The sequence below is a fragment of the Amphibalanus amphitrite genome, unplaced genomic scaffold, assembly GCF_019059575.1.
Source record: "Amphibalanus amphitrite isolate SeventyFive unplaced genomic scaffold, NRLGWU_Aamphi_draft 000152F_arrow, whole genome shotgun sequence".
Classification (NCBI taxonomy): domain Eukaryota; kingdom Metazoa; phylum Arthropoda; class Thecostraca; order Balanomorpha; family Balanidae; genus Amphibalanus; species Amphibalanus amphitrite.
In genome coordinates this window covers 354,581-382,332 of record NW_024881647.1, presented here as the reverse complement: position 1 = coordinate 382,332, position 27,752 = coordinate 354,581, and the positions used below count along the sequence as shown (strand labels likewise).

General features: G+C 55.3%; 1 protein-coding gene across 1 annotated transcript in view; it reads left to right on the top strand.

Annotated features, from left to right (window-relative positions):
- LOC122382983 (tyrosine-protein phosphatase 99A-like) overlaps positions 1-26,382 on the top strand; it is a 44,868-nt gene extending 18,486 nt beyond the window's left edge. Inside the window, exons 2-14 of the mRNA XM_043369010.1 lie at positions 8,972-9,280; positions 15,860-15,983; positions 19,062-19,243; positions 19,678-19,868; positions 20,494-20,608; positions 20,885-21,369; positions 22,013-22,269; positions 22,520-22,800; positions 22,930-23,267; positions 23,533-23,696; positions 23,874-24,462; positions 24,693-24,818; positions 24,971-26,382. Coding sequence (XP_043224945.1) covers positions 8,972-9,280; positions 15,860-15,983; positions 19,062-19,243; positions 19,678-19,868; positions 20,494-20,608; positions 20,885-21,369; positions 22,013-22,269; positions 22,520-22,800; positions 22,930-23,267; positions 23,533-23,696; positions 23,874-24,462; positions 24,693-24,818; positions 24,971-25,783 — 3,974 coding nt within the window. The 3' untranslated portion in view covers positions 25,784-26,382. The remainder of the gene's footprint in view (positions 1-8,971; positions 9,281-15,859; positions 15,984-19,061; positions 19,244-19,677; positions 19,869-20,493; positions 20,609-20,884; positions 21,370-22,012; positions 22,270-22,519; positions 22,801-22,929; positions 23,268-23,532; positions 23,697-23,873; positions 24,463-24,692; positions 24,819-24,970) is intronic.
- The last annotated feature ends 1,370 nt before the right edge of the window (positions 26,383-27,752 follow it).

Here is a 27,752-nt window from a genome sequence, read left to right as displayed (position 1 = left end):
CCACAGTTGCCAGGTCATCCTGTTCACACGGCATGTACGGATCAGGTCACACCCGTCGGCCGTGGCCATGACACGACGGGGACCACAGTTGCCAGGTCATCCTGTTCACACGGCATGTACGGATCAGGTCACACCCGTCGGCCGTGGCCATGACACGACGGGGACCACAGAGTGCCAGGTCCTCCTGTGCACACGGCATATACGGATCAGGTCACACCCGTCGGCCGTGGCCATGACACGACGGGGACCACAGTTGCCAGGTCATCCTGTTCACACGGCATGTACGGATCAGGTCACACCCGTCGGCCGTGGCCATGACACGACGGGGACCACAGTTACCAGGTCCTCCTGTGCACACGGCATATAAGGATCAGGTCACACCCGTCGGCCGTGGCCATGGCACGACGGGGACCACAGTTGCCAGGTCATCCTGTTCACACGGCATGTACGGATCAGGTCACACCCGTCGGCCGTGGCCATGACACGACGGGGACCACAGAGTGCCAGGTCCTCCTGTGCACACGGCATGTACGGATCAGGTCACACCCGTCGGCCGTGGCCATGGCACGACGGGGACCACAGTTGCCAGGTCATCCTGTTCACACGGCATGTACGGATCAGGTCACACCCGTCGGCCGTGGCCATGACACGACGGGGACCACAGTTGCCAGGTCATCCTGTTCACACGGCATGTACGGATCAGGTCACACCCGTCGGCCGTGGCCATGGCACGACGGGGACCACAGTTGCCAGGTCATCCTGTTCACACGGCATGTACGAATCGGGTCACACCCGTCGGCCGTGGCCATGACACGACGGGGACCACAGTTGCCAGGTCATCCTGTTCACACGTCATGTACGGATCAGGTCACACCCGTCGGCCGTGGCCATGACACGACGGGGACCACAGTTGCCAGGTCATCCTGTTCACGCGGCATGTACGGATCAGGTCACACCCGTCGGCCGTGGCCATGACACGACGGGGACCACAGTTGCCAGGTCCTCCTGTGCACACGGCATATACGGATCAGGTCACACCCGTCGGCCGTGGCCATGACACGACGGGGACCACAGTTGCCAGGTCCTCCTGTGCACACGGCATATACGGATCAGGTCACACCCGTCGGCCGTGGCCATGACACGACGGGGACCACAGTTGCCAGGTCCTCCTGTGCACACGGCATATACGGATCAGGTCACACCCGTCGGCCGTGGCCATGGCACGACGGGGACCACAGATGCTGGCCTCTCTAGGCGCACGGTGTCGTGGTCAGCTAGATACCCGCCCCTCTCCGTCACGCCCACTTCTATAGCGCCCGTCGAACGGTCCCACCCCCCCCCCCCCCCCCATCCCGTCTCCTCGTGGCCGTTCTACCTAGATTCTTCCCCCCCCCCCCCGCAGCCTATCGCTGCGCCCACCTGTCATCCTGCGTCCGTCTCCTGTCGCTCCGTTGATGTTGTCCTGTTATTCCGTACACCAAACCGAGCACTTATATCGCGTTCGTCGCGCGCGCCGCGCGAAAAACACTCCGCGCACCCCTTGTACACCGCGGCTCGGCTCACACTGCGCGTGTTATCGGCCGACCACGGCGGGGCCGCCGCCGTCCTGTTTGTTCTTCTCCACCCTTCTCGTTATCGCCCCCCCCCCTCCCCCTCCCGCTTCCCTGGACCCCACTGGCTCGGTGTCGCGTCGTGTCACCTCGGCCCGCTAATCACGATTCAACGTCCCGTTAATGCTTGATTGAGGCAGACACTGCGACTAATTCCGGTCTCCTTGTCCCCGCATTGGCCATTGGGTGAGCTTGAGTGAAATGTGTCGTGTCAGTGAGTCTGGGAGCCATATGAGGGATGGTCATGGCGGGCTAGGGTCGGGGTTGATGCAGCACAGCTTACACAGAGGACAGCTGCTGGTCATGACACCAGCAGCTGTGGCAAGAGAGAGAGGGAGAGAGGGAGAGAGGGAGAGAGAGAGAGAGAGAGAGGCGGGCGGAGCTTGACGTGAGCCCTTGATGGATAACTTGGCTGGAAAGAATCGGGGGATTGTGGTAAAGGCGACCTGAAATCAAGGTAACCGACGCTCTCTGCTCACCTGGTTATGACGTCAGGATGATTCTCGGGGTCTGACAAACTGACTGGATTTAGCCGACACAGTGCAGGCTCTTAGCCCTCGTTCTATAGTGCATCTGAGTCTTTTAGTGGGACTTCTTAGCTGGGACCGCGGAAAAGCTCCAGTTCCGTCGACGTAAGCCGGTGTCTGCGTCAGACGAATTCCATTTAAGTATCTCCTTCAGTATTATACCGTTTATCCAAGACCATTCTGTTCCGAAGTCAAGCTTTCTCGTGGATTTCTGATCTGCTTACAGCCCTAAGAGCCAGCTCCCGTCCTTAACATTGCATAGAGGCTAAAAGAGGGCATTTTCCATACCGGAGGCCTAACATTGCCTTCCCTTTTGGGACTTACTCGTTGGCATTGATTCTCTTCTTACGCCGAGTCAATCGAGCTTATGATTGTTTGCATGTGTAATTGTATCTGCGTATGTAACAGAGTGAAAGAGACTACAAGATAATTTGAGTGAGAGGGAGAGAGGGAGAGAGAGCAAAAGAGAGTGGGAGAGGGAGAGGGCTAGAGGAGTGAGAGGAGCGAGGGCGGAGTCCAGGCGGCTGCCCGAGCCCAGCAGATGGGAGGGTCACCGAAGGTCAGATGACCTGGCCAGATACCATCTCGGCCACAGGGAGGAGGGTCCGACACTTATTATCCTCCTTGGTAACGTACCGTTCGATATTTTACTACCCACTTGGTGTCCGACCAGATGCTTATCGATGAATGGCCCAGATGCCGACCATGATAAAGCTGATAAAGCAAATTAAGTAGTTTCTCGGCCAGAGTTGAGCAGAAACACATACATACCAGACTAAGCTGAAGTTATGCAGCAAGTTGATATTACCAATTGGATGGATTATGTGGACGACTTGCAGTAGTTCAGTTTCCACTCGATTGACTCTATAAATGTCTGCTGTGGGTAAAATACGCCTCGGATGCTTTTAGTGCAGAAAAATGAAATTAATCTCTCTGCCACGCTTCTAGCGGAAGCAGCGAGAAATCCGTGACTGGTGGCTTTACAATTTTATACACCGACTTACACATGGATGGGGCAAAAGTGCTCTGTTCTACAGCGATCTCCAGACGATGGCTCGATGTGATCGTGCTGGAGAGCTCGTCTCCGTACCCCATTACATCAATGGCGTGCCTCTGTGACTGGCAAGATATCACCACTGACCATGTTCCTGGTTTGAGCGAGAGCGTTCAGCTATGTTTCTGCTCTGAGCGGGCGGCGATCAGCTCAGCCGTCAGTGTTCGACACGTAGCAACATCAGTCACGACATGCCGGAGCTCTGAACATCGGCGGCGGTTCCGGCTAAATGGTCTGTCTGTCTTCGGCGCCGGGAGCCGCAGAGAGCCGCGGGAGCCGCTCCCCCGGACCCCCGTCGTGTGTGCTGATGTTGCAATCGGCCGGCGGCACCCCTCCGTCCCATACCGATTACCGAGCCGAGACGGCCCGTCCCCTGTCCTCATCCGCGCCTGTCGCGCTAGATGGAAGTGTAGCCATCCAGCGTCTGACACGCGCTAATGGCCTGTCCCGGGCCGCGGCGCAGCGGCCACCTGCGCCACTAACGCCGCAGCTAAGCCACATTCGCCGCAGTCGCCACGGCCCCGCAGACGTCTGCCCCATGCAGATGAACCACAGTCTCTGACGGGCCATCCTGTCGTGTCGCTATAGTGTCGCCTCCGCCGGCTGCAGCGTCTCGACACGGGTGATGTCGGATTGATGAACGAAATGACGCCGTCCGCCGGGCCTGGGACGATGCGATGGCGATATGCAGAGTCGCTGACACTCTGAGGTGATTGCAGAGGCGCGCGATGACGCGCGGTGCTCCGACCCTGTCGCGCGGCGCCAGTGCCGGCGCTGATGTGTTTTGAATGTGGACGCTGGCCGGCCGGCCCTGGCAACTGGTATATAGGCGGCTCGCACTGGCCATTCGTCAGCCTGCTTGATGGCACATAAAGCCGCAATCTGAATACGAATTTCCCAGTCGGTTTCCATTAGTGAATTTCTCGGACGCTGAATGGGCTGGTGATGTAAAATGATGCCCCGACAGAAATTGCCAACTAGTTGTATTGTAACGACGCATGTCACTGGCAGCCACACAAAAGGCGGCAGTAACAAACATCCAATCTTGCTGCTTCTTTTCCGGCGGACTTTCGGGAAGGTGAGGATATTGACAATGCCTGGTCTCACCAGCGAACCAATTAAGCTTTTCGTCTCTCTGCCCGGACGCAATCTTTCATCTCTGCCAATCAGAATCAATAGCTGCCATGCTCAGTTACCCATCAATATTGCGCGACAGTCACCGGCCAACCAATATAGGTAACACTGCGCGTCAGACCTGTAGTGCAAGTGTATTTGTGTGTGAGAGGAGTCTCGAAGAGCACCGCGTTGCTACGACCTTTGACCTTTATCGCACCCCGCTCTCGTTTTCCCGTGGTGACGGCGCTGACGCAGAAACGACGTCACGCCTCAATTAGCCACGGACCGGCGAGCCATGGGCGGTCGGCGAAAGGCGGACGGTGCGGCACAAACAAAGCCAAGATGCTATCGCGACATCGCCAGATCGCGCGGCAAGTGTTGCGTGACCGTCACAGGTCACTGGATTACAGCGAGAGCGCAAAGACGACGGTTTATAAGTAACGGGGACGGGCGGGCGGTGGTCGGCGGACAATGGTGCAGCAGTAGTCCTTCTGTCTAGTGACAGGACCTCTGCAGCCCACAAAGGGCCCACGACACGACGCGATGGGCCGAGACAGACCCGAGCAGACCCCATCCGCGGCCAGACCACCGTGTCGGCAACGACGCGCCGCCGCCGACGGCGCTCCGTCGGCCGCCTCCGACCCCGGCGCCGCAGTTAGCGAGAGAGAGAGACGCCCGTAGTGGACGGTGAATGGTGGCACACAATGGCCCCACGCCCGAATACACGCCAAACACAGGGTGGGGAGCCGCGAGTGGAGCTCAGCGCGGTGTGGTCTGTGTCGCCTGACTGGAACGACGGCGGGTCTGGGACGAGGGTGGGGAGGGAGGAGTTGGCGACAGCGCTTCGACAGCGCCAAGGATAACAAGGAAACTTGTGGGGATGAGACCAAGCCAACGGCTGCCAGCTATCACATTCGGTAGCCAATTAGAAGCTGTTTATGTGACTTCTGAGATTTTAGCTGTTCAATCGGTGCTGATGAAATACGAAGACTTTTCCCGAAGACACGCTGCAGATGAGCTCAGCTCAACGGCGTCATTTTGTGAAAAATCCATTGGGGTCAGCAGGGCCACGGCGCGTGAGGTTCAGCACCAATCGACGCAGCCGTTGCTGTAATGCCGGCACGTCTCGTCATATTGAGCCCATGAGACTGGCCGAACGAGCCAAGGAAATGAACAGACCCGCTCGTGCATTTAAATGCCGCCACCAACATTATCACCGGCACATTTTTCTTCGGCAGCCTGTAAAAAGGCGGCCTCTCACGACTGGCAGAGCTCACCCCAATCTGGTGGGCGGTGTCTATGTGCTCTCGGACGTCTGCCCAGGATGCTAGATGAAATGCAACAGCCTGACGTGATCACCTTGACAGCAATGTGACGTCTTCATCACGTATGAATCTAACGCTGCGGTGGGATACAGCATCAGCCACAGCGCCGAATGGCCATCAGATGCAAATCAGCGCGATATCAGAACCCGTCGGAACATTCACTCTGCACACGTGAGACAGGTATACTGCCATCGCAGCTGGTCTCACGGGCTCGGCGGGACCACCGTGGACGCCGTGGTCCGCGGTCCGCGGTCTGTGGTCCGTGGTCCGTGGTCCGGTCCGATCACCATCCCTCACCGGCGCTCACCGCCCCCGGGTGGCGCCGAATCGGAGCTCCCTGGTGACGATCAATTGGGTCGCGGGCTGACCACCGCGGCCGGCAGGGACGGACGACACGCAACACTGCCCCGACCATCCATCTCAGTGGCGCGCGCGGCGCCTGGGGAGCGGCGGTGGCGGCGGTGGCGGACGGCGATAGCTGCCCGCTGGACGCTCCCGTTTCGCCCACCGACCGCCGCCGGTCTGTACTCCCACCGCCCACCCACGGCTAACTCCCACTGCCCACAGCCCACAGTCCGCCGGCCACAGCTCATCGCCGCCTGACTCAGCGACCAGTCGTCCGGTGTCGAATATCCCCCCACCCGACTGCCCATCTCCGCGGCTGCTCTCTGCCAATTCGGTGGTTTCCTTCAGTGATGCTCCAGTGATCACCAACTCTCGTGGCCACTGCCGCCACGCCTCAGTGGTCGTCTTACGCTGCCGCGAACTCATTGAGTGACATTCCAGTGGTCCCCTCAGTGATTCTCCTGGGTCACCAATGGTTCACTGGTGCCACTCCAGGGAGGCTGGTGCGTGCCTGAGGGTCTGTCTGCGGCCGGGGACGGTCGATTCGGGTCCCTCTGTCGGACATTGTTCGGACGGCCGGATACACATGGATATGTTTTGATATCGTCCCGAGGAGACTCCGCTGACGAGTCAATATTTTCACAGCTGCCACCGCTCGTCCATAAGGCCCCTGGCTCCCATTGATAAAGCCCAGACGCCCTAATGCCTCATTGTTCCGCGGCTGAAGTATTTCTGTAACATCATTTCTGGATGGTGCACTTGATGGCAATTTATTAGTTTAGCGCAGTTCTGGAGAAGAAAAGCCAGCTCCATGTAACCATTACTGCTAATCTTCTTCAGCCAGGCGCCTTTGGAGAAGCCATTGCCTTAGACGCTCGCCCTGAATAAAGAGAATAAAGCTGACAACGGAGGCTAGAAGGAAGCCGAAATCATGTTCACTAAAGTTTTAATTAGGTTTCGAGTGCGAGACGAAACGTAAATCACTCTCGACTGGGGTATTTGGTAGCTCATTTGTTGGATTCAGAACCTGCGGAGTAATTTATTCGGAAGCGTGCTATGATCGAACAAGTCACAACAGCCCGTCAGGTGGCACGGGAGCACGCGCCGCGTAAATAATCACTGACGCGGCTCGCTCGCGGCGGGCCCACGCAGCTCTGCGGGACGCGCGGTCAGAGCTGGAAATATGACACAGCTGCCGACCCACGCCCGGCACACACGCGCTGCTCGCGGCAGGGAGCCGCCACGGCGTGTGAGCGAGGGGGTAGCTCAGCAGGTACACAGTCGACCTGCAGAGTATTGCACCAGTCGGGAGTGCGATACTGCCGTGCGCCCAGTAACTTTACCATTGAGTGAGGGTGGTATATTGGGAATTTCAATTATGTGTAGGCACCGTATTTCGCCTTGGAGATGTAATGGATTAATACTGATTGATGCGTCTCTTTGGTTGCTCCCTGCTGGCCCTTACGTCCTCTGGTGACCTTTTGCGCCCTCCAGCGTCCTCTCTGCGCCCTGAGCTGCCCTCGGCCACCCTTTGCGGCCTGAGCTGCCCTCCGCCACCCTCTGCGGTCTGAGCTGCCCTATGCCACCCGGCCCGTCCTAGTGATGGGTAGCGACCCGTCGCAGAGCCGTGTCCCCATTCGTCTCTCCGTAATCGCAGGGACGGTTTTTGCCTGGTGCCACCACCTGGACTGACTTGGACCAGGGGACGCGGTGTGCGGTGCATGGGACCGACCGAGATGGGCGCGGGGATAATAGAGTGAACACTGAGCACACGTAAGAAACGTGGCTGGAATGCCAGGGCAAAAGAGATGTGCATCCACACGCGACCAAATTGCCTGCATACATTCTTGGATGTTACAGCAAAAAACACTGGCTTTTCCATGTGCTGGTCATTGGCATGACGCCTGACTCAGGTTTGCGATGACTCACCTGCCCGCGGCTCGGAATGTGGTGTACTGTGCGGGTGTGGTGTCCGGTCATCGATGGCGCGATTTTGCGGTTACCGTGCACGGTTTCTCCAGATTTTGATCAGCTCAATACGCCCTGTGCTGCAGAGACACAGGCCGCAGAGGTGGCAGAACATTTGTTCTGGTATTACAGCTGCTGAAGTGACTATCTGAAGTGAGATACCGAGCAGTAGGGGATCAATTCGAGCAGATGGCTTGGCTCCCGACATGGCCTTGCTTTTACAGCTTACCAATATCTCGCCGTAACGATTTGCTTCTTGCGCTCAGTAGTAAAAATGTGTCACCAGATGAGGAATTTTAGTTGGGAGCAAAACCTCTTATAGGCAGCTGTTTTGAGAATATCGCCTCGTGTGACAGGGATTTTGTGCTCTGTGTACCATTACAGACGGATTACACGCATAATAGACAGGATGCCTGATACTAAAGCTTGACTTAAGCCAAATCCGGCAGCTGCAATTCTAGGCTCAAGTATTTTTTTTTTGTCGACTGCAGGATTACAGTGGCACATACACAACAGCAAAGGAAGAGCTAAATAAGGCTTCAGTTTTCAGGCATCTTTGTTTAAAAAAGTCTAGTTTAATGTTCAAATGTAAGGCCAAGCTGTGGTAATGAGATTATGGTATTAGCTATTAAGCAAATGAGCTGGAGCGGTTAATTAAGCATACGAGCCGGATTTCTCAAAATGTGTCATTCCACAGGTCTTTGCCAATCATGTTGAGAGCTGAACATTTCATCGTCGAATAATGCGACTCGATTATTTATGTTAGCACTATAAATGATATAAAGTAACTCTAGTTCGTGTCGAAATCTTCTGCGAAATCCTCCTTACAATGCATGCGGCGAGCGCGCGGTCTCATGAGGCGTATTAGGCTTATCAAGACACGTCTTATTGAGGCTTGAGCACGACTCCCTACATGGCGTTCCGTGCCGTATGCAGTCGACTGGCCGTGACCGGCGCGACCCCTCTGACCCCCGTGACCCTTCTGACCCCTGTGACCCCCCTGACCGGTTCTCTCCGCCGTTGCAGACCCGGAGACCGTGATGGCCCGCGCCGGTACCCGGCTGGCCCTGCCCTGTCCGGGCCGGTCTGCGGTGGGCGCCCCGCTGCTGGTCAGCTGGCTCTGCAGCGACTGTGGCCGCGGCCCCGGTCAGGTCACCGTGGCAGAGTACAGCCAGGACGGCACCGTCTCCCTCCTCATGGACCCCAGCCGCGTGCAGCTGGTCCGCCACTCGTTCCAGCTGGTGCTCGACCCGACTATGATCAGCGACACGGGCACCTACGTGTGCAGGATCAACAACGACCCCGCGCCCGACTTCATCAAGGTTGTCGTGCAAGGTACGCTCCTCCGATTGTCGTCGGCGCTGCTCCTCGCGCACGTTTGTCGCCCGTGCCCTTTGAGATGAAGCCAATTTCGCGGCTACTCGTCGGCAGTTTTTAGAGGTTGTCAGAAAAGCAGTGAGTTCTTACCGGTAGAATCTCTGCAAATGATCGATGTAATTCAAGTTTATCCGTGCGTAATGCTTTTTTATCTGCAATAAACGAGCAATTGAGGTTTTCTCAAAAACCATGCAGCAGTACAGATCCGTCTATTGATCTTTCTTCTCGGTGCCAGTCATTTGATTTGAGTCACTTCTAAAGCATCTTGGTTCATAGAAAACAGACCTCAAGCGCCCTCAGGGAAGTCCCTCGAATGCCTATTGGATACAATAGGTCAAAGCGTTACGACGTCATAAACCATTTTATACCAAACTTCTCGCCATGCTCCGTGTAATCAAGAGAGAAACTCATCTCTAATCATAGTCGGGGAAACGCGTCAGGGAATCGGCCGATCGCGTGTCGGCGGCTGCTTTGTTACACATCGATTTAAATACCGTTCTGCAATCCCACGGCGGCCGTTCCGAGCGGCCACCGGCCGGCACCCTGCGGCCCTTCCCATGGCCACTAACGGAACCGGAACCGAGCTGCGTTTTTAGTGCAGCCGCCGACACGCCACCGGTCGCTCCCACGCGCGTCCGCAGCGACGCTCGCCGACACATTCCTGCGCGCGGCTCGAGACGACGCGCTGTGAGAAGTTTTCGAAGGCAGCGACCTGTCGTTGAGACGGCTCGACGCGGTGAAGTGTACATAAGGTGGAGGATCTGATCATGAGCCAGGGCTGATAGTTTGCAAGACCGAGCCAGGGTCGGTCTTGCAAACCATCAGCCCAGGAGTCTGTGAGAACTGGGGTCATCCCTACGGCGCACTCTGCACTGCCGCCGCTGTGATGGCCATGTAAATCAGTCAGCCGCCCACTGTGCGCCCTCACGATCGGCTGCGGTCATGGTCTGACCACCGTGCGCCCCAGGAAACGGTCCGCGGCTGCCCTGTGAGCCGCCCCTGACCGCGCTCGGCCACGCCGGGTCAGGGCAGTCAACGGCGGGACGCTGGAAGACGCTGGTGGACTTACTTTTCTAGCGATGTCCGCTCTTCACATGTATTCTAATGTTAGATATATCCGTCCATAACGAGGTCCTGTTGCTGTTTTTATGGTTGACTACGCATGAGAGCGCATTGGAGCAATAATCAGCTCCGGGATGCGACAGTCGCCGTCATGAGCGTCTTATGAGATACGTGCACCAATGCAGCGACCTGTCAATAATGTCTCAATGCGTCCTCGGCAACATGAGGCTTGCGCTAGTCGGCAAAGGACAGCAACGCATCTATATTTGCCGATTTTTTTTCTTATATCATATCGTGGGCGCGGTAAATGCCCCATACAATGTTCGTGATGTTCTGAGCTTTGATGGGCATTCAACAGAACATGACCATTCTCTGCTGGTTTAACCATTCCAGCTAAATTTCCTCAAAGTGTAAGTGATGTATTGTACTGCACAGAGGAGCTGTGTTTCGAGTGAGAGAGCGTCTCGCCAATGCCCTGAAGCGATTGGCGCCTCATCTCGCCGCATCGCTCGGGTTCCCGGCGGGGACGGACGAGATTGCGTCGCCTGTTTAGAGTCCGGATCGGCACCCTTCAGGATATTGATCTCACGTGACCGGTCCGGTCGGTAGCCGGGTGCCAGGGCTTATCCGTAGGCCACGGCCAGGGCTGCACATGACACTTCAATGATTCAGCTTTCTGACTTTTCAATTGCAAGCCATCGACTTAGTTCACTACCGACACAGCGATAAGCTGTCAGGGTTCTAAGATCAGTCAGCTCTGACCGGGTTCAAGCTCAGAGTCAAACCGTTTGCTGGACCGGGCCAAGCTGCATATTAACCCGCGAGTTGCTGGGGGGGGGGGGGCGTTAAACGCCCCCACTTTTTTCGCCGGGCCATAGCATAAAAACGGCGCGCCGCAGGCGCGCCAAATTTTGGGTACCTGTAGGGAATTGATTGAAGTTTATTGTGACAAAGTTTCAAAAAAATCGGTCGGAAAATTTTTGAGATATCGAGGTTTTAGTGACGTCATGATTTCTGAGTTTTCGACCAAAAACGGCATATGTTCAAAAAATCATATAAAATCACAGAATAGACATACAGACATGCCGTAAACGCCATTAGACTGCTAATACCATGATCAATCAAATGGCTATCTTCGATTATTGATTATCGTTCCGTATTTTCCATAATCTTGAACTGAATCTTGGCAATTTTTCGTGACTACTTCACGACCATGATACATGCATTTCTTAAATTGAACTTTTTGAGCCAAACACGTACTTATATGATAAAATGAATGTCACCATCGTGTTCTACGCCCCAAATTACCTATAAAACATGCGTCACAGGCTGCGAATATCAGTTTTGATTTTCGGGGATATGTGCCTACCCGGTTGACCTGACCTTGACCCTGACCTATGCTTGACTGACCCCTACATGGAGCTGACACTCTTGTAGGCCTTATATGATGGATTGTGCACCGTTTTGACAGAGTTTATGACGAGAGGCGCCCATTGCGAAGTCCTGAAGTCCATGCCACTGAAAGCCCGATTTCAGGTGTTTGACCTGACCTTGACCCGACCTGTGACCTCAAAATTCAACTTTTAAGTACTCATCTGAAGCGTCTCGTCGCGCTCTTTCGTTTGCCGCCTCGTGCGTTTCGCTGCGCCTATTGGTTCTCGAGTTATCGGCTGGGGGCGTTTAACGCCCCCCCCCCCCCCAGCAAACGGTGGGTGGCGAAATACCCCAGCAACTGCCGGGTTATAGAGCATCGCACAATATCTTATGGCATATGTAACAATCATAATAATTCATGGGCAGCGAAGCGTCAATATCTACGAGAACGACGTAAAGCTGCAGCATGATATGCTGCCTCTCGCTCGTTACATTGAAGGTAACGAGCGATAGACAGCATCCATGGTCTGACTTTACGTCGACTATATCTTATAGCACAACGGGGACTTTTTGGTGCCGTGTTATTCTGTGCACGGTGCGCTTGGATAGCTCTATTGCTTATTTTTCCAGCTGCTGCATAATTGGCCATCGTTATGGGCAAAAGAGAAACTTACATTCACCAGACCATTGCATTCTTTCTGCTATCATTGACGTCAGTTTCCTTTTCTAATATGTCTTTCTCAACACCCGTCGGTCGATGGTTAGACGGTCGCAGTGACGCCTCTCCCAAGACAGCCGCGCTCTGCGCATGACCCGGCGTGCTAGGCGTGTCGGTTATCTCACGTTCCTGTCGATGGCCAGTCCGGTGCAGCCGTTTTTGTCCGACGGGCGGGGCGGGCTGGAAACAAAGGTGCACCGGCCGGGGTCACGACCCGCGGCCGGTCCGAAGATGTGCTGAGGGCTCGCCGAGTTATGGCCCTGGGGCGGGGGATGGCCGGCCCGCCTCAGGACTGGCATGAGCGAGGCACGGGAGACGGCCGCGCTGACCGGCGTACCGAGAGAGCCAGCAGAGCGGCTGACCCCGCAGATAAGCGTCCTACACTGGCCGCCACTGCAGGTCACTCCCATTACGGCGCCGGCGCTGACGTCCTATGACCGGCGGACGCTGCTCGGATTGGTCGGACCGGTCTTCCCCTGGCCCCGCGCGGCCCGAGAGCCGACCGGTAATTTGGTCGGTGCGCCGCAGGTGCCGCGGGAAGTTTCAGTCAAAGGTCAGAGTTCATACAAGTTCGCCTTTGACTGGGTTTCGGCACGTTCATTTCGAGCCTAAAATGCCGGCCAGACTGCGGACGTGTTTCACTAGAGTTGGTGCCCGCGAGGGCGCCGGTCTTCAGTCTCGGCCATGTTATAAACTTGGCTGCGATAAAGGCGAGCCGTTTCTTCCTGCCTGGAGTTTCTCAATAGAATGAATGCATTTTCTCTGAACATTACCATAATTACGAAAAACCGATCATCGGGCGAGGATTCTCTCTCCGAAAATGTGCCAGCCATAGAGCCCGTCCTGTGAAAGCGGCGCCGGACCTCACAAGCAGTTATTGATGGATGTTGGTTATGTAAGATCTCGACTCTCGTCGCATCGTCTTGCGTGGAAGATGCTCGTCTCGGACCCTTTTCAATATTCGCGCCGCCTCATTGGTCTGCTCTCCGACTCTCATCTGTCTCCCGTCTCATTCCATCCACCCATCTCGGTTTCATCCCGGGACCTCTCCTCGCCGCTGCGAGCCGCCTCTCTCGCCGTGTCCCGAGACGGACTGACCTTCTTTCCTCGTGTTCTGGCGCGAGCCGCCCTCGGGACGGCGTCTTGTTAACTCTGACGGATCTGTGACCTGCCCGGGTCAGGCCGGTCGACTCGGCGCGCGTTACTGGTAATTATGCGCGTTACTGCGTGTAAATATTCGTGTTCCAACAGCGGGCCGGGGCGCGCCTCGGTGCCGCGCCCACCGAGCCCGGCAATCTATGGACTCGGCCGACAAACGAGCCCTGAATGGGGAGACGCCGCCGCGGTCTGAAACCAAGCTCCCCATCGGCGGACAAAGGCCAGGATATTACCCCGGATAAATAACGTTGAATATAGTGGCGGAACGGGTCGCCGTCTGGCCACTATTCCAACCATACCCACTGGTAGACGCTCGCGACGCTCAGGCGGCACTCATAGGGCGTCGGCGCCGCTCATGGCGCACCATCGGCGCTGATGGCGGGCGGGTGACGCTCATGACGCGGCAGAGGCGAGGGCGGCGCGGGCGGTCGCTGGTGGCATGCTGCTCGCTCCTGAATCGTCCAGCTCGCGAGCCCGGCCCGGCTGGCACGCTAATTTTGTCCGACGGCGCTGGCGGCGCGAGTGTGCTTATCACAGACCCAGGATGGATGGCGCAGATGTGCCGTGGATGGCCTCACCTAATCACCGCCGACAAAATACGATCCCCGAAAAGTGGGAGAGTGGCGAGCGCGAGAGCGCAACGGAAAGTCGATGAAAAGCAGCGGTTGTGGGGTGATATGGTGTGGTAAAAGAGTTGGACCGTAGCGCTTCAAGAGAAAATTCAGAAGAGTTGACGAGTTTTCATTTCCAAATTCCAATCCACATAGGCCTTTCATTTAATCTTCGCATGAATAAGCTGTAGAAATGCATGACATTTTTACCATTTTTAATGACACTTACCTTTGTAGTAACCCGATCTTTGACGGCCACGGGTCAGCTTTTACAGTCCGGCAGAGCATTTGATCATCCGAACGCAGCCGTTTCTTCCGTAGTTTCACCTCGCTACAACGTCCATCGGTGGTCTCCCCCTGGGCATATTGCTCTCATTTAGCTGTCACCATAACTCGACTCTTCACGGCAAGTAAAAACCCCGGCAGAGGGAAGGAATTTGAAGGCTGGTAATTGCTACCAAACGAGCCTCACTGGACACATAGCGCTACCAGACCGCATAACTTCCATCATTTGTTACTCGACTCGGGATTTAGAATGATGATTATGTCATTATGTTGTCGTTAATGCTAAGCAGACCCATAATGCACAGAGCTCGAATGAAATAATATTTCCGAGTGCCGCTTCGTTAGTTGCCGTAAATGCCAGCATGTTTTAATTATCCTTCCACTTATGGATGACTTAAACTCCAAGAAAAATACTCTTACATCCAGAATGTTCCTAACACCAGGAAATTTGACCAGAAGTCGAGATAATGAACTCAAATTTAGCATCACCGTAATACGGTAGTTAGGCATCCACTTAGCTGCTTTGGCATGCTGGACAGGCTGGGCTGTTGGCCGGAGGCGGGACGGACCTCAGAGCACCAGTCTAACCACCGCGCAGAGCCGGGCAGGGCGCGCGTGAGGTCCCACCCGCCGGGGAGCGCCAATAATGAAGCCTTTGATGCCTCCATTAATCAGGGGAGGGCGTCGGGCGGGGACGGCGCGGCCCCGGGTGGTGGCAGGGCCGCTCGGCGCTCGGCTCTCGGCGGCTCGGCACCCTCTCCGATCCGCTCCCAGCCCGGCGGGGGTCCGGGCCGGTCGGCCGCGGCGACAGCGGCCTCATTGTGTCGGTGTGCGGCCGTCAGCCACGGTCCGTCCCGCCACTGTCAGCCCGGCCGTCCCCCGACCGTCCCCCACCGTCCCCCACCGTCCCCGACTCGCCCCTTTGCCGGCTGGCTGAACCCACGCCTGTTCCTTTCGTCCCCGGAGCGGGGCCATACAGGCTGATTTTTACCCTTGGCTGGCGGTATTGAGATGTCACCTGGGACCGGGCACAATGGCCGCCATAATTTGGGGAGACCAGTGGGGGTGACCGGGCTACCCTTCCGCCTAATTTATTCTGGAGCGTCCGACAGCGCGCCCGGCGGCCCACCCAGGAGCGGGGCTGGCTGGGACATACCAGTCCTTCCCATACCGACCGGCACCCTCACCGGTCCAGCACAAAGTCGTAACAAAACGGCCGGGATTAGACAGCTGTTACATCGTGTTTATGGTAGGCTAGCCCATGATTGAGCGCTGTTAGGAGCCGCTGAAATGGTTCTCTTCATCACGCCTGTTTTTCTTCCATTTCAGATGTGCCTGACGCACCTGGCAAGCCGCTGGTAGGCGGGTTTACATCGACGTCTGTCAACATTTCCTGGGCACCGAGCATCAACAGCCGACGGACGCCCGTGCACCACTACGTGGTCCAAGTAAAGTAAGTCACCAGGCTACGGCGCTTTAGATGTCAACGACGCCTCAAAATCGCCACCTGCGCTCGCATGTAAAGCTCGTTCACATAGTGCTTTGAAGAAATATGCATGCGAAAACACCACAATGTCCCAGCCCATTACGCCAACGGGGTGCTCCGCAAAACCATTACACTTCATCGACCTCAAAGTGAAGGAGATAGGCATTAGCATACTTTAGTGAAACCACGCCCCATTATATAAACCAGAGCATATCGCTTCGGAAACGAGCGGTCAAGTGACTGGCGTTATATAGGGCGCCACAGTGACCGGCCAAATCCTGCAGCCGCGTGCACCGAGTGTGCTGTTTTAGCGCCAGTCGGTCGGCACAATGCCGCTGACACAGGGCGTCACCATTACTCGGGGCCGTGTCGCGTCGCCTGGGGCCTGGCGGCGGCGTCCGGCGGTGCCGAGCCGATTTAGTGCCGCCGCGCGGGAGGCCGCGGGCTGCCGGCGACGGCGGCCGACGCCGTAAATTTCGGCACACGGCTCGGATTCCTTTGGCGCGGCGCTCGGCGCCGACGGGCCCGCCTCTGTCTCCGCATTAGCAGAGCCAGAGGACACGGCGATGGCCCGGGCCGAACGGGTCCCGACCGTCGACGGGGCGGCCGCCACCGACGGATTGATTGCGCCGAGCCGCGCCCGAGCGCAGCCTGTCGCCGAGTCGCGGTTTCATTCGATTGTTCTGTCGCCATGGCCGGGCCGTGGGGACTGCGACTCCCATCGGAGATGGAGCTGAGCCGTAGTGAATGTGGGTTTCGTGAGTTTAACAGGTCAAGAGTGGAACTCCATGGCGCCTGGCTGGGTGTTCACAGGACAGAAAATGGGATTAAACCTTTTCAATTTGAATAAATAATAGTCAGTTAACTTTCCTTAATCAATTCAAAATCGCCTACAAGTCCTTTAGCATAATGAGAGAACTATGTTGATGAAAAGACTGTAACTAATGAGGAAACATTAGTGTGTCTTGCATGCTAAAGAATCATGCCCATTTATTTGCTGGCTCCATATACTGCTTTACAGCTAAAAGTCAGCGGACACACGATAGTGACAAAGCCTTGCATGTCAAAGGACCAACAAAGTGAATGAGCGCAATTATAACTACAATTAAAATTAGTTTTGGTCGGCTTAGGCTTGTCGGTTGGATACCCGTGCATTATTATGATTCTACTCTTACTTATATTATATGCTACGTATTTTTAAGACGCTGGTCGAGCTTTGGTTTTGCGACGTGATCACCGTCCGACCGTGCCCTCTCCTGGCATTAGCTGGTGTCTTACGGCCAGCGGGCCCGCCGGGCTTGGCAAAATGCCTGCAGTGGTAGACTGTGCCGCAGGGCTTGGTGACTGCACGCGCGCACAGGAAAGGAACCGCGTTACCGTTTGCCAGACTGCTAGTAAACGAAATGAATAGCGTAATGAATATTATAGGACCCCGTGCTGCTTTTTTGAAACAGGGCTTTTGAAGTCGCACTTTGAAGCTGAAAGATCAATACTTAATCGTGATCATGCAAAATATTCTTATTAAGTTTTCATTAACGAGTTTGCGAAGGCGCAGTGCGCACGAACAATTCATTTGATACAATATGGAATACATGTGGTCACAAATCACACTCCTTTTATAACTCACAATCTGTTATCACACGCATTCACCTTTGGTTACCCCATCATTACCCCGTTCCAGCAGAGGGCTGGCCTGCGGTCGCCCACTGTCTGAGGCTCTCTAACTGCGGTGATTCACATCCGAAAACGGCCCGCGTGCGTTCCCTTCTCACGGTCGGTCGGCGCACCCCGGGGGCGGCTGGCCGGCCCGCACCGCCGACCTTGTTCGGCCGATAGCCGGTTGAAGCGCGCCTTCCCACGATGGCGGGTGGCGCGCCGGGAGCGGCCACGTACGGCTCACGCCCCCCGGCCACCCGCCCGAGCCGCCCAGCAAAAAGCCGGCACGCTGATTATTCATAGAGATCGCGTCTCGGCGCGGTGCAATGTGGCCTGAGGCGGGTGGGCGGATTCCTTCTGGCCCAGGTGGAGTACGGATGTCTCATTAATAATGGGTGCCTGGACCGGGACCGCCGACCAGGCTGGAGACGGTTCGGAAATGTCTCGCTGGAATTCCGGGTCCTGGAGTGGGGCAGGGGGAGGGAGACGACTAGATGTCTTTTAATTTTCGACACACGTGCTAAAGATGCTAGTTGGAGAGATGAAAGGTCTGGGAGCGTCTGATATGGCTCTTAGCCAGACTTATTGTCAATAGAAGCCAAGCTAAGCTTTATTTTGCCGGAGATGTTTGGCGAACAAACATGCATTCATTGTTGAGGATTTATCTCTGTTATTTATTAGTGTGTTTTTATACTAATTTCGTATTTTTCGTGCATATTTATACTTATTTCTAGACAAAAAGATAAAGATGACCCAACTTTGTTAATTACCTAGGCTCCCATTCAACTTGCCAGAAATTGGAAGCATGTGGCCTTTGACTTGACCTTTGCGCTGTGATTTGATTTCATCGTGCCAAACGTGGTTCCCAGCATTATCTAACACAGAACAGCTTTCGAAGAACTTTGTAGCCGTTTATTACCATTCCCATTCATCAGTTAGTGGTGTTCAAATGAAGCTATAAAACTGCAATGATAACGGTGCATGACAGTCATGACTGGTCGAACAATATCCTATTGATGACCTGACTCTCAGAGCTCCCAATCATATGCACGGGATCACGACTGTTTGCTGCGGGATTATTTCCTATTATTTCAGTCGAACGAAGGCTCAGCCGATAGACAGCACCCAGGTCACGGGGTTAGCAGAGGCGACGCAGCCGATTCTCGGTACAGAATGTAGCGCTCAAGTCCGGGGTCATCGGTCAATCGGCTAATCTTCGGTGGTCTATGTCTCTGAGAGTGGCACAGTGGTACCCTGCACAGTGTTCAGACTTCAGCAGTTATGTGCTCTATGTTTAAGGGAGCCAAGTTTCAGGCGCCTGGGATCTATGTGTGCTCCGTTTTAGCATCTGTGTGTTCTGTGCTAACAGCTCTGTGCTCTGTGTTCCAGGGAAGGCGAGCAGGGCACCTGGGACCTGCTGGGCGGCATCGTCACTCCCGACAACAGCACCGCCTTCACTGTCAGCGAGCTGAAACCGTTCACCGCCTACAGCTTCAGGGTGCTGGGCGTCAACGATCTCGGCCAGGGGGTGCCCAGCAATAGCTCCTACATTATCAAGACTCTGCGGCAACGTGAGTCGAACGGCGTCCCTGACCGCGGCGCTCTGCTTTTCGGTCACGTTTTGGTCAAACGGCGCGGCCGCTGATATTTTGTGATTGCCGGCGCGGCAGTTATCTGCTGTTCAGCCTCAGTGGCGTTTTGATTGCATTGGTATTCTGACCTTCAGACATTCATATAACTGGCTGTAGTTTTATGCAGGCTGCAGTGCGGCGGCGCCTCTGACGCGCTGAAATGCCCCTGTCGCCGCCGCCTCCATTTGAGGCGCGCCGCGGCCGGGCGACAGTCAAAAGCCATCCAATATGATTTTGAGGCTGTGGCATCTCCCGCTAAACAATACCGGCTGGCGTCAGCCGGGCCGCCTGAGATTGCCGGCCGGTCGGCCGAGTATTTCCCAGTCACGTATGTGCCGGTCGGCGCGCGTGACGCCCCGTACCGCCGCCCGCAGTGCCCGGGGAGCGGCCCGTGATCGTCAGCGCGCACAACGTCAGCGCTGAGAGCATCGAGCTGGCCTGGCTGCTGCCGGCCTCGCTGGAGGCCATGAACGGCGAGTTTCTGGGGTACCAGCTGACCTACCGACCGGCGACCTCTGACCCGGCCGAGTGGACCGAGGCCGACCTCCACGGCACAGACGTCACGGTGAGTGCGCCGCCCCCATCCCGCCCCGCCCCGCCCGGCGCCGGGTCGGGTCACGCCGGGTCGGGTCAAGAGGAGGTGCTCGCTCGTCCTCGAGGGTAGGCCGGCCGGCGGGAGGCCGCGAGCCAGACGCTTCATCACACCGGCCGTCCGTCAGAATAGATTACCGATAGTCGCCGCTCCGACAGAGGCGTGATGGAACGAAATCTGACGAGGGTGTAAATAGCACCGAGGTGTTTAATTTGAAATGTTTTTATTTGTCCTCCGATCGACGTCGTGGTGTGTCCCTGATTTATTGGATAAACATTGAAACAAAGTGGAACGATAACTTGGGCTCGGCCTGATGGAAAAGTTCTGTTCGGCATCGATCGAATTGTATCATCGTGGGCCGTCGCAGAAGGCCGTGGCGTGCCCGCCGAGACGGCTCGTCCACGCGAACACCACAGTCGTCTGAGATGCGTGCCTTTTCTCGTAAGGCGCACATCGTTTCCACGCAAACATTTAAAATTGTTTTATGCAGGGATTCTCACTGAAAGTTGTCACTTTCTCTGCCACCTAATGCTTAGGATAAGAGGCAATTAAATTGGATGGATCCCATTACAATGTGTTTGTTCTATGTATTTCACAGAGCTTCGCCATTCAGGGCCTGGAGCCCTACACCGAGTATGAATTGCGGCTGCAGTACCGCAACATGCTTGGCCTGGGCGAGCCAACCGTTGTCAATGTTTGGACCGCCGAAGGAGGTAAGGCTTCCTGACTTCTTTATAACGCTACGGTGCATGAATATCCCCGAGACTCGCTGAAAGCCCGAGGCAGAAAACATATTAATGTTTATTATGTTTATTTACCCGACGACTTAATGGACGTTGGACACCACACACGCTAAAAGCAATGTATAAATAAAATGAGTACTCACCAAAAATCCGTGCTGTTTCCACTCACACTCCCAATTCAGAGCACAAACAATGCATTACTCGGCACTATTTTACCATCTCACACCGAACGGCTCTCTCCCACAGAGCCCAGGAGCCCAGAGCGGCTAACATCCAACGAAATCGGTGACACCTGGGCGCATATCACCTGGTCCCGTCCCACCAAGCCGGGCGCCAAAATCACCGGCTACCACGTCTACTACGAGACGGACGACAACAGCGACCGCAAGCAGGACGGCAGGCTGGTGGACAGGACGGACGACATCATCTCGTACAACCTGACCGGTCTGGCGCCGTACACCCGGTATCGTGTCTGGGTGGTGGCCCAGTCCCGGCGCGGCGAAGGCCAGCGTTCCAGCCCGCTGGAAGTGCGCACGGACGTCTCCAATCCGGGCACTCCGGCGATCAGTAACATCACGTGCAAGGGCGGCAGCTCTGTGTACGTCCACTGGAAGCGTCCGCGGCAGCTGCGCGGCGCTGTGGACTTCTACCTGGTGCAGTACCGCGCCGAACAGAGCAGGCAGTACGAGGAACTGGTCATTCCGACCACCGTCGGACGTCAGGAGGAAACGGTGAGTGCAGGGAAGGGGGAGGAAAGAGATTCAGTGACTGAGAGATGAGGGACGGGAGCCGTATCTGTGAAATAGTGAAGAATGAAAAACCGGGAATGTGAGAGTGAGATGAGTTGAGCTATGGGATTTCAAAATACGTCAAAGACGGAGGGGATGTGGCGACTTATACATAAAGCCTTAGCTCACGAGCCCAGGTTACAGGGAGCGAGCGAAGAGTAAAAGTGAAAACACCAACGTGTCTTACGTATGCTCTTAGGAGCGTCACTGAGGCAGCCCAAATAAGGAGCTTATGCTGCTTACGTTAACGGCGAGATCAAAGGATTTACGGCAGGAAGGGGATCACGTCAAGACCTATTTTATTTGTTTGGCGAACAAAGCCTTTACCAGCTGAAAAGCTGTTGCAGTGTCTTTGTCCAAGGACACCATAAATTACACTGGGTGTGCAAAATCTTCAGCCTCATAAATTGGTATCAGGCTTCACCACAGCGCTACTCTAGATAGTTATCAAAATTTATAAGTAAACTGGCAAAACATGAGGCGTTAGACTCAACATTTAAGAAAACTTCACTTCAAAGACGGATTCAAAGAAGTTTTATTCGCACAGGTAAATGTGCCGGAAGCTGAGCCTCGCTCTCGTTCGCAGATGTTCCTGCCGAACCTGACTCTGAACACGATGTACGAGGTGCGTGTGGTGGCCGGCACCAACTCGCTCTACCAGCCGCGGGTCACCTACCGCGGCCTGCCCTCGGAGTCGCACCACGTCTACGTCCAGCCCAACTGCGAGGCCATCCAGCAGCAGCGTCTGCGCGGCGTCTGGCGCCTCAGTCCCGGGGTGGTGGCAGGAATCGCCTGCGGCGCGGCGGCGCTGCTGCTCGCCACGCTGGCACTCGTCATGTGGAAGTGAGTGGATTGCTGAGTGTTTGGCGAGGTGTTTCTAGGAATGTACATATAGCTGGTGAACGCTGTGTGAGGTGTGGGTTTCGAGAATTGCGAGATTGTAGCGGATATTACTGGCATAGGCGTGATTTGACATGTTGATGTGGAACTGATATGTTTGCTGGAAATGGCAAATGCGATTCTTACGAGGATGTGTGCCTTCGCGTAAGCAAATGTCGAGAATTCCAGCTAAGTCCGATCCCTTTGCTTCCAGAAAATATTTCCAAGCTGCCTACAACCACCTCGACGAACAGAACAAGACTCCGTCGGTGATCTCGACTGACTGGGAGAACGACTCTCCGGACGGCGGCGGAGGACCCGTCCCCGTCCACCTGTTCCCCAAACACGTGAGCCGACTGCACGCTGACGGCGACATCGGCTTCAGCAAGGAGTACGAGGCCATCCAGACGCAGACCCTGCTGGACGGGTACACCTCTGAGTTCAGCCAGCAGCCGGAGAACAAGGACAAGAACAGATACCTCAACATCGTTGCATGTAAGTACATACTCCAAACGTGTTCACTGTTTCCGATGGATTCTTTGAAAACATTTACAAGCAGCCATTTTCCGTTCCAAATGCCAACTTCGCAACCAGGTCTTCATCAGTTATCTGTCTTTTTTTCAGACGACCACACTCGGGTTCCCCTTCGGCCTCTGCCTGGTCAGCACCGATGCGACTATGTCAACGCCAACTTCATCGACGGTTATGAGAAGCCGCGCGCCTACATCGGCACCCAGGGTCCGCTGCCGGACACCTACGGCACCTTCTGGCGCATGGTCTGGGAACAGGATGTGCATATCATCGTCATGATCACCAACCTGATGGAGAGGGGCAGGAAGAAGTGCGACATGTACTGGCCTCAGGAGGGCTCCGAGACCCATGGTGTCATCAAGGTGACGGCTGCTGGGGAGGACGTCATGGCGACCTACACCATCCGCAAGTTCAAGCTGCAGCACATGAAGGTGAGGGCTCGAACTGAATCATATGAACACGCTAACAGGACAACTATGATAGATGAAGCTTTGTGGCGCAGCCATCTATTCATGGTTATGTATAAGCGTTCCATGGCAGCTTACTTGAACCATCAATGCGTTTATTCTAGACTTGCTTTATATTGGTTTGGGGGCGAGTTCTCTTGAATATTACTGCACATTCCTTGAATAGAGAGCACTTAAAACCTGAGTCACGTTTAGTATCTCTTACGTAACTGTGCCCACATTTTTTCAGGCAAAGAAACCACGAAGGTCTGCCACGAAGACGGTCTACCAGTATCATTACACCAACTGGCCCGACCATGGCATTCCTGAGAATCCGCTGCCGATCCTCAGCTTCGTCAGGAAGTCGGCGGCCGCTAATCGGGACGGCGCGGGACCCATCATTGTTCACTGCAGGTGAGTTTTTTTCTGGGAAGCAACGCTACAATTAACTTTCCTTTCATGTTCCTTCCCCTCATTTGAAGAAACCGGGCTACAACTCTTAGCGTAAAAATATATCGGATCCGCTTAGCCTAAGGGACATAGTTCCGGCCTCTCTTCTGACCAGTAGGTTTCCTCCTCGTTCTTTTGCAGTGCCGGTGTGGGTAGGACGGGCACCTACATCGTCCTTGACTCCATGATGAGGATGATTCGAACTCGTGGCGAGCTGAACGTCTTCGGCTTCCTCAAGTACATCCGGACGCAGCGCAACTTCTTGGTTCAGACCGAGGACCAGTACATCTTTGTCCACGATGCCCTGTTGGAGGCCATCGAGAGTGGCGAAACGGATATCCATCGTAGCTTCCTTAGCCGCTACCTGCACAACCTGCAGACCACCGAGCAGGACATCTACCCCTGGTACAACCTCGACAGACAGTTCAAGCTGATCACGTACGATCAGGCGACTGACTACGACATGACATCAGCGCGGCACCCAGTCAACTACCGCAAGAACCGCAGCATGGAGCTGCTGCCGGTCGAGTCGTACCGCGTCTGTCTGACTCCGAGGCCCGGCGTGGACGGCTCCGACTACATCAACGCCTCCTGGCTGCTGGGCCACAGCAGGCTGCAGGAGTTCATCGTGACGCAGCATCCGCTGGTCGGCACCGTCTCCGCCTTCTGGCAGATGGTCTGGGACCACAACGCGCAGACAGCTGTGCTGCTCAGCCCCGTGGACGATCAGGTGAGGATGGGGATGAAGTCACATCAAAATATTTGATTAATATTCAGAGTATTTCCTACGTAGCATCCGGTCTGAACCTCGTGTAAGCTTGTTGTAAAGAATGAACGTGTGTAATCAAAGATGATATATGGAAGCATCTATTCTTTATTCGGGAATCTCCCGGAAACCAATAGAGGAGCTATGACTGAACAAATCGGTAGTGTAATGTGCAACGATTTGTCTTTTTACAGGAGTACTGCATCTTCTGGCCTCTAGAGAGGGAGGAGATTGCCTGTGATCAGTTCCGGGTCCGGTTCACCTCAGAACGACAGCAGGGCCCGTTCGTCATCAGGGACTTCACGCTGCAGTCGTTCACGGTGAGTCAACTCGTCGCAATTACTTGGCGCATCCAACCGGTTTGGCAGAATGCTTGTCGATCGTCAACATGATCAGAACATGTTTGTCAGATGCTAGCTGATTATGAAACAGGTTTTTGGGTAATTAACGAGCGCCTCTTCACTTATTTCAGGACGACTACGAGATGCCGATGCGGATCATCCAGTGCTCCGACTGGCCTCTCAACTGCTCCCCGATCGGCCACGTATTTGATCTCATCCAGCTGGTACAGCGCGATCACCTCGAGTACCAGAACGGACCGTGCGTGGTGGTGGACCGGTTCGGCGGCACCGAGGCGGCCACCTTCTGCTGCCTGACCACGCTGATGAAGCAGCTGGAGTACGAGTCGCACGCCGACGTGTACATGTACGCGCGGCTGTACCACACGCGGCGGCCGGGCGTGTGGAGGAACCAGGACGACTACCTGTACCTGTACCGCACCATAGAGTCGCTGGTGTCAGGTGCTTCCAGTCCACTGCCGCCGTCCCCGACGGACGCCACCGTGGCCGGGATCCAGAACCACCTTCCTCTCCAGCAACAACAGCAGCAACAGCCGCCGCGGTCTCAGCAGCAGCTTCTGCACCAGTCCCAGAAGCTGCTGCACCAGTCTCAGTCATCGCTCCACTCCCTTCAGCCTCATCAGCTCCCGCACCAGCCATCCCCTCAGCAGCCGCAGCAGCTGAAGCCGATCCTGAAGAACTCCGCCGCCAGCCTCCAGCAGTACCACGCTCAGCAGGTCACCAGCGCCTACCCCGCCCGACACGCCAGCACGCCCCTAAAGGGAGCCAGCGACGACTACGTCCACCCCAGCCCCTCGCTCGCGCACCCCAACGGCCACATCCCCGGCGGTCACGCCGCTGCGCACGGCAACGGTCGGCCGTACCGCATCCCTCCCGATGGTCGGGAGAGCACCGTGCTTGATATCGAGCACTACGTGAACGCGTGAGTGGATGGGCCGTCTGCGCGTGTTACAGAGCCCGGCGCGGACCTGAACGTGGCGTGGCCGGACGTGGAGTGGACGTGAAGTGGTCGTGACGGGGACGTGATGGGTACGTGATGGGACTATGACGTGCGTGTGAGGAGGGCGTCTTTGATAGACTGCTGTGATACCGCGGTGCGATCTATTGGTTGATGGGAAATGGAACTTTGTGCAAAAAATAATGACGATGTTATGTAACAAGGCACATGTTGCGCTTTTGAGCGATCGGTCACGTGACTGTTATCGGTAGTGTGTTGGTTCTCCGACTGTGTTGTCATGGCAACTGTACGCAGGAGCGGCCGTACCCTCGGTATCGCCTGCTATTGTGATCTGACCATGCTTTTCGCCACGTGATGTATGCTGGGCGAAAAGGCGAATGGTGCTGCCGCGCTGAACGCTAATATCAACTATCTGTCCATTTAACTCGCGATGCCTGAAAGTACAAAGTGGTCTTTTAGTTGTGAAGCTAGATATTGTGTATTATTATTCAGTGCTGTGCTGTTTTGTATAAACGTACGATCACGATTGTTTGCTTTAGTGTTATGTAATAAATCGCTGAAAATTAAGCACCGGACTTTTGATACAAAGTATCTTGAATACTTCTGAAGTAAAAACGGTTCAAGTAACCATCAGATCTGCGTGATAACCGTTTATTCATGGCTCTATTAATGACTTGCAACGATAATTCTTGGAATATGAACTTCCCAGTCAATTGGCATTTTGATGGGATGAGCGATTAAACCACTTCTCAGAACATTAAATCCAGAGCATATCCCGCTAATGGCATCAGCATATTTGCGACTGCATTGGGCGCAGTCAATCTGAGGCAGCTTCGGCGCCCAGCCCACCGGTTCTCAGAGTCCTGAAATTACACTGACTTTCCAGACACCGAGTAATCGAATGCACCGGGTCTGAGCTCCGGTCGGTAAGAGCTGCAGCCGGTAACACGGACTCTCCAACCGTTCATTACCGTTTTGAGACGGACATTAATCAGTGGGCCACGACCCCAGCGGCGCAGGGGTCACCCGTCACGTCCTCCCAGCCGAGCACGGGATAATTAAACACCAGCAAACACGGATTTAATTGCAGCCTGCGGCGATGGTGGCTGTGCGCGCCTGCAAAAGACGGCATTCGTGACAGGGACGGCGTGCTCGAGTCGCAAAACAAGCGGGCGGTAATGTCATTCCAGCGAGGCACTTCCAGCTGTTTTTACGGCGGATCTGACATTTAGGAGAGGTGCTCGTCACATTCTACAAAACACGCGCGCTTATCGCCAGGTGCTGATGCTCGTGGCTCGTGCCAGCATGACAACTTCTGAACAAAAACTGCCGATGAATGCGCAAATGCAGTCGCCGGCCAGTCGACTGTAACAGGTGGCAGGCGGGCGACCCTGGCTCCCCGGCGGGCGAGCCGCTGTAAACGGGCCGACACCGCCCCGGGCCACTGACAACCGCCCCGCGAAGGCTCCGCACATGTTGGTGAGCTGCACACCGGCAATTTTCGCCAGGGATGAGAGGGTGCCCCACCCTACCGACCGGGAGAGCGGGAAAGTGATGTGGCTGAGAGAGGGAGAGAGTGGGAGAGAGAGAGAGGGATTGGGTCACTGGTGCAATCGAATTGCCATGTGGAAGCGAATGTTCAGCCTAGGAAGTTTTTGTAGCTCCAGCCTTTTGCTAGCCTCCAATTTCACGGATTTCATAGCACGAGGGCAGAATTGATCCCCTTGGATGCGTGTAATTAATACTCATGTAGGCTGAGTTGGCGTGTTAAAAGGGACCCTCCCACCTTCAAAAAAGTTAATGAATTGGCATGAAAGTGATGTCCCTTGGTTCAGAAAGAGCGAAAACGAATATCTACCAAATTTCACCGATAAATATTCACTGGTTTTCAAGATATTAGGCTTTTACTTTTGTTTACTTTTTGGGATCTCCCCTGT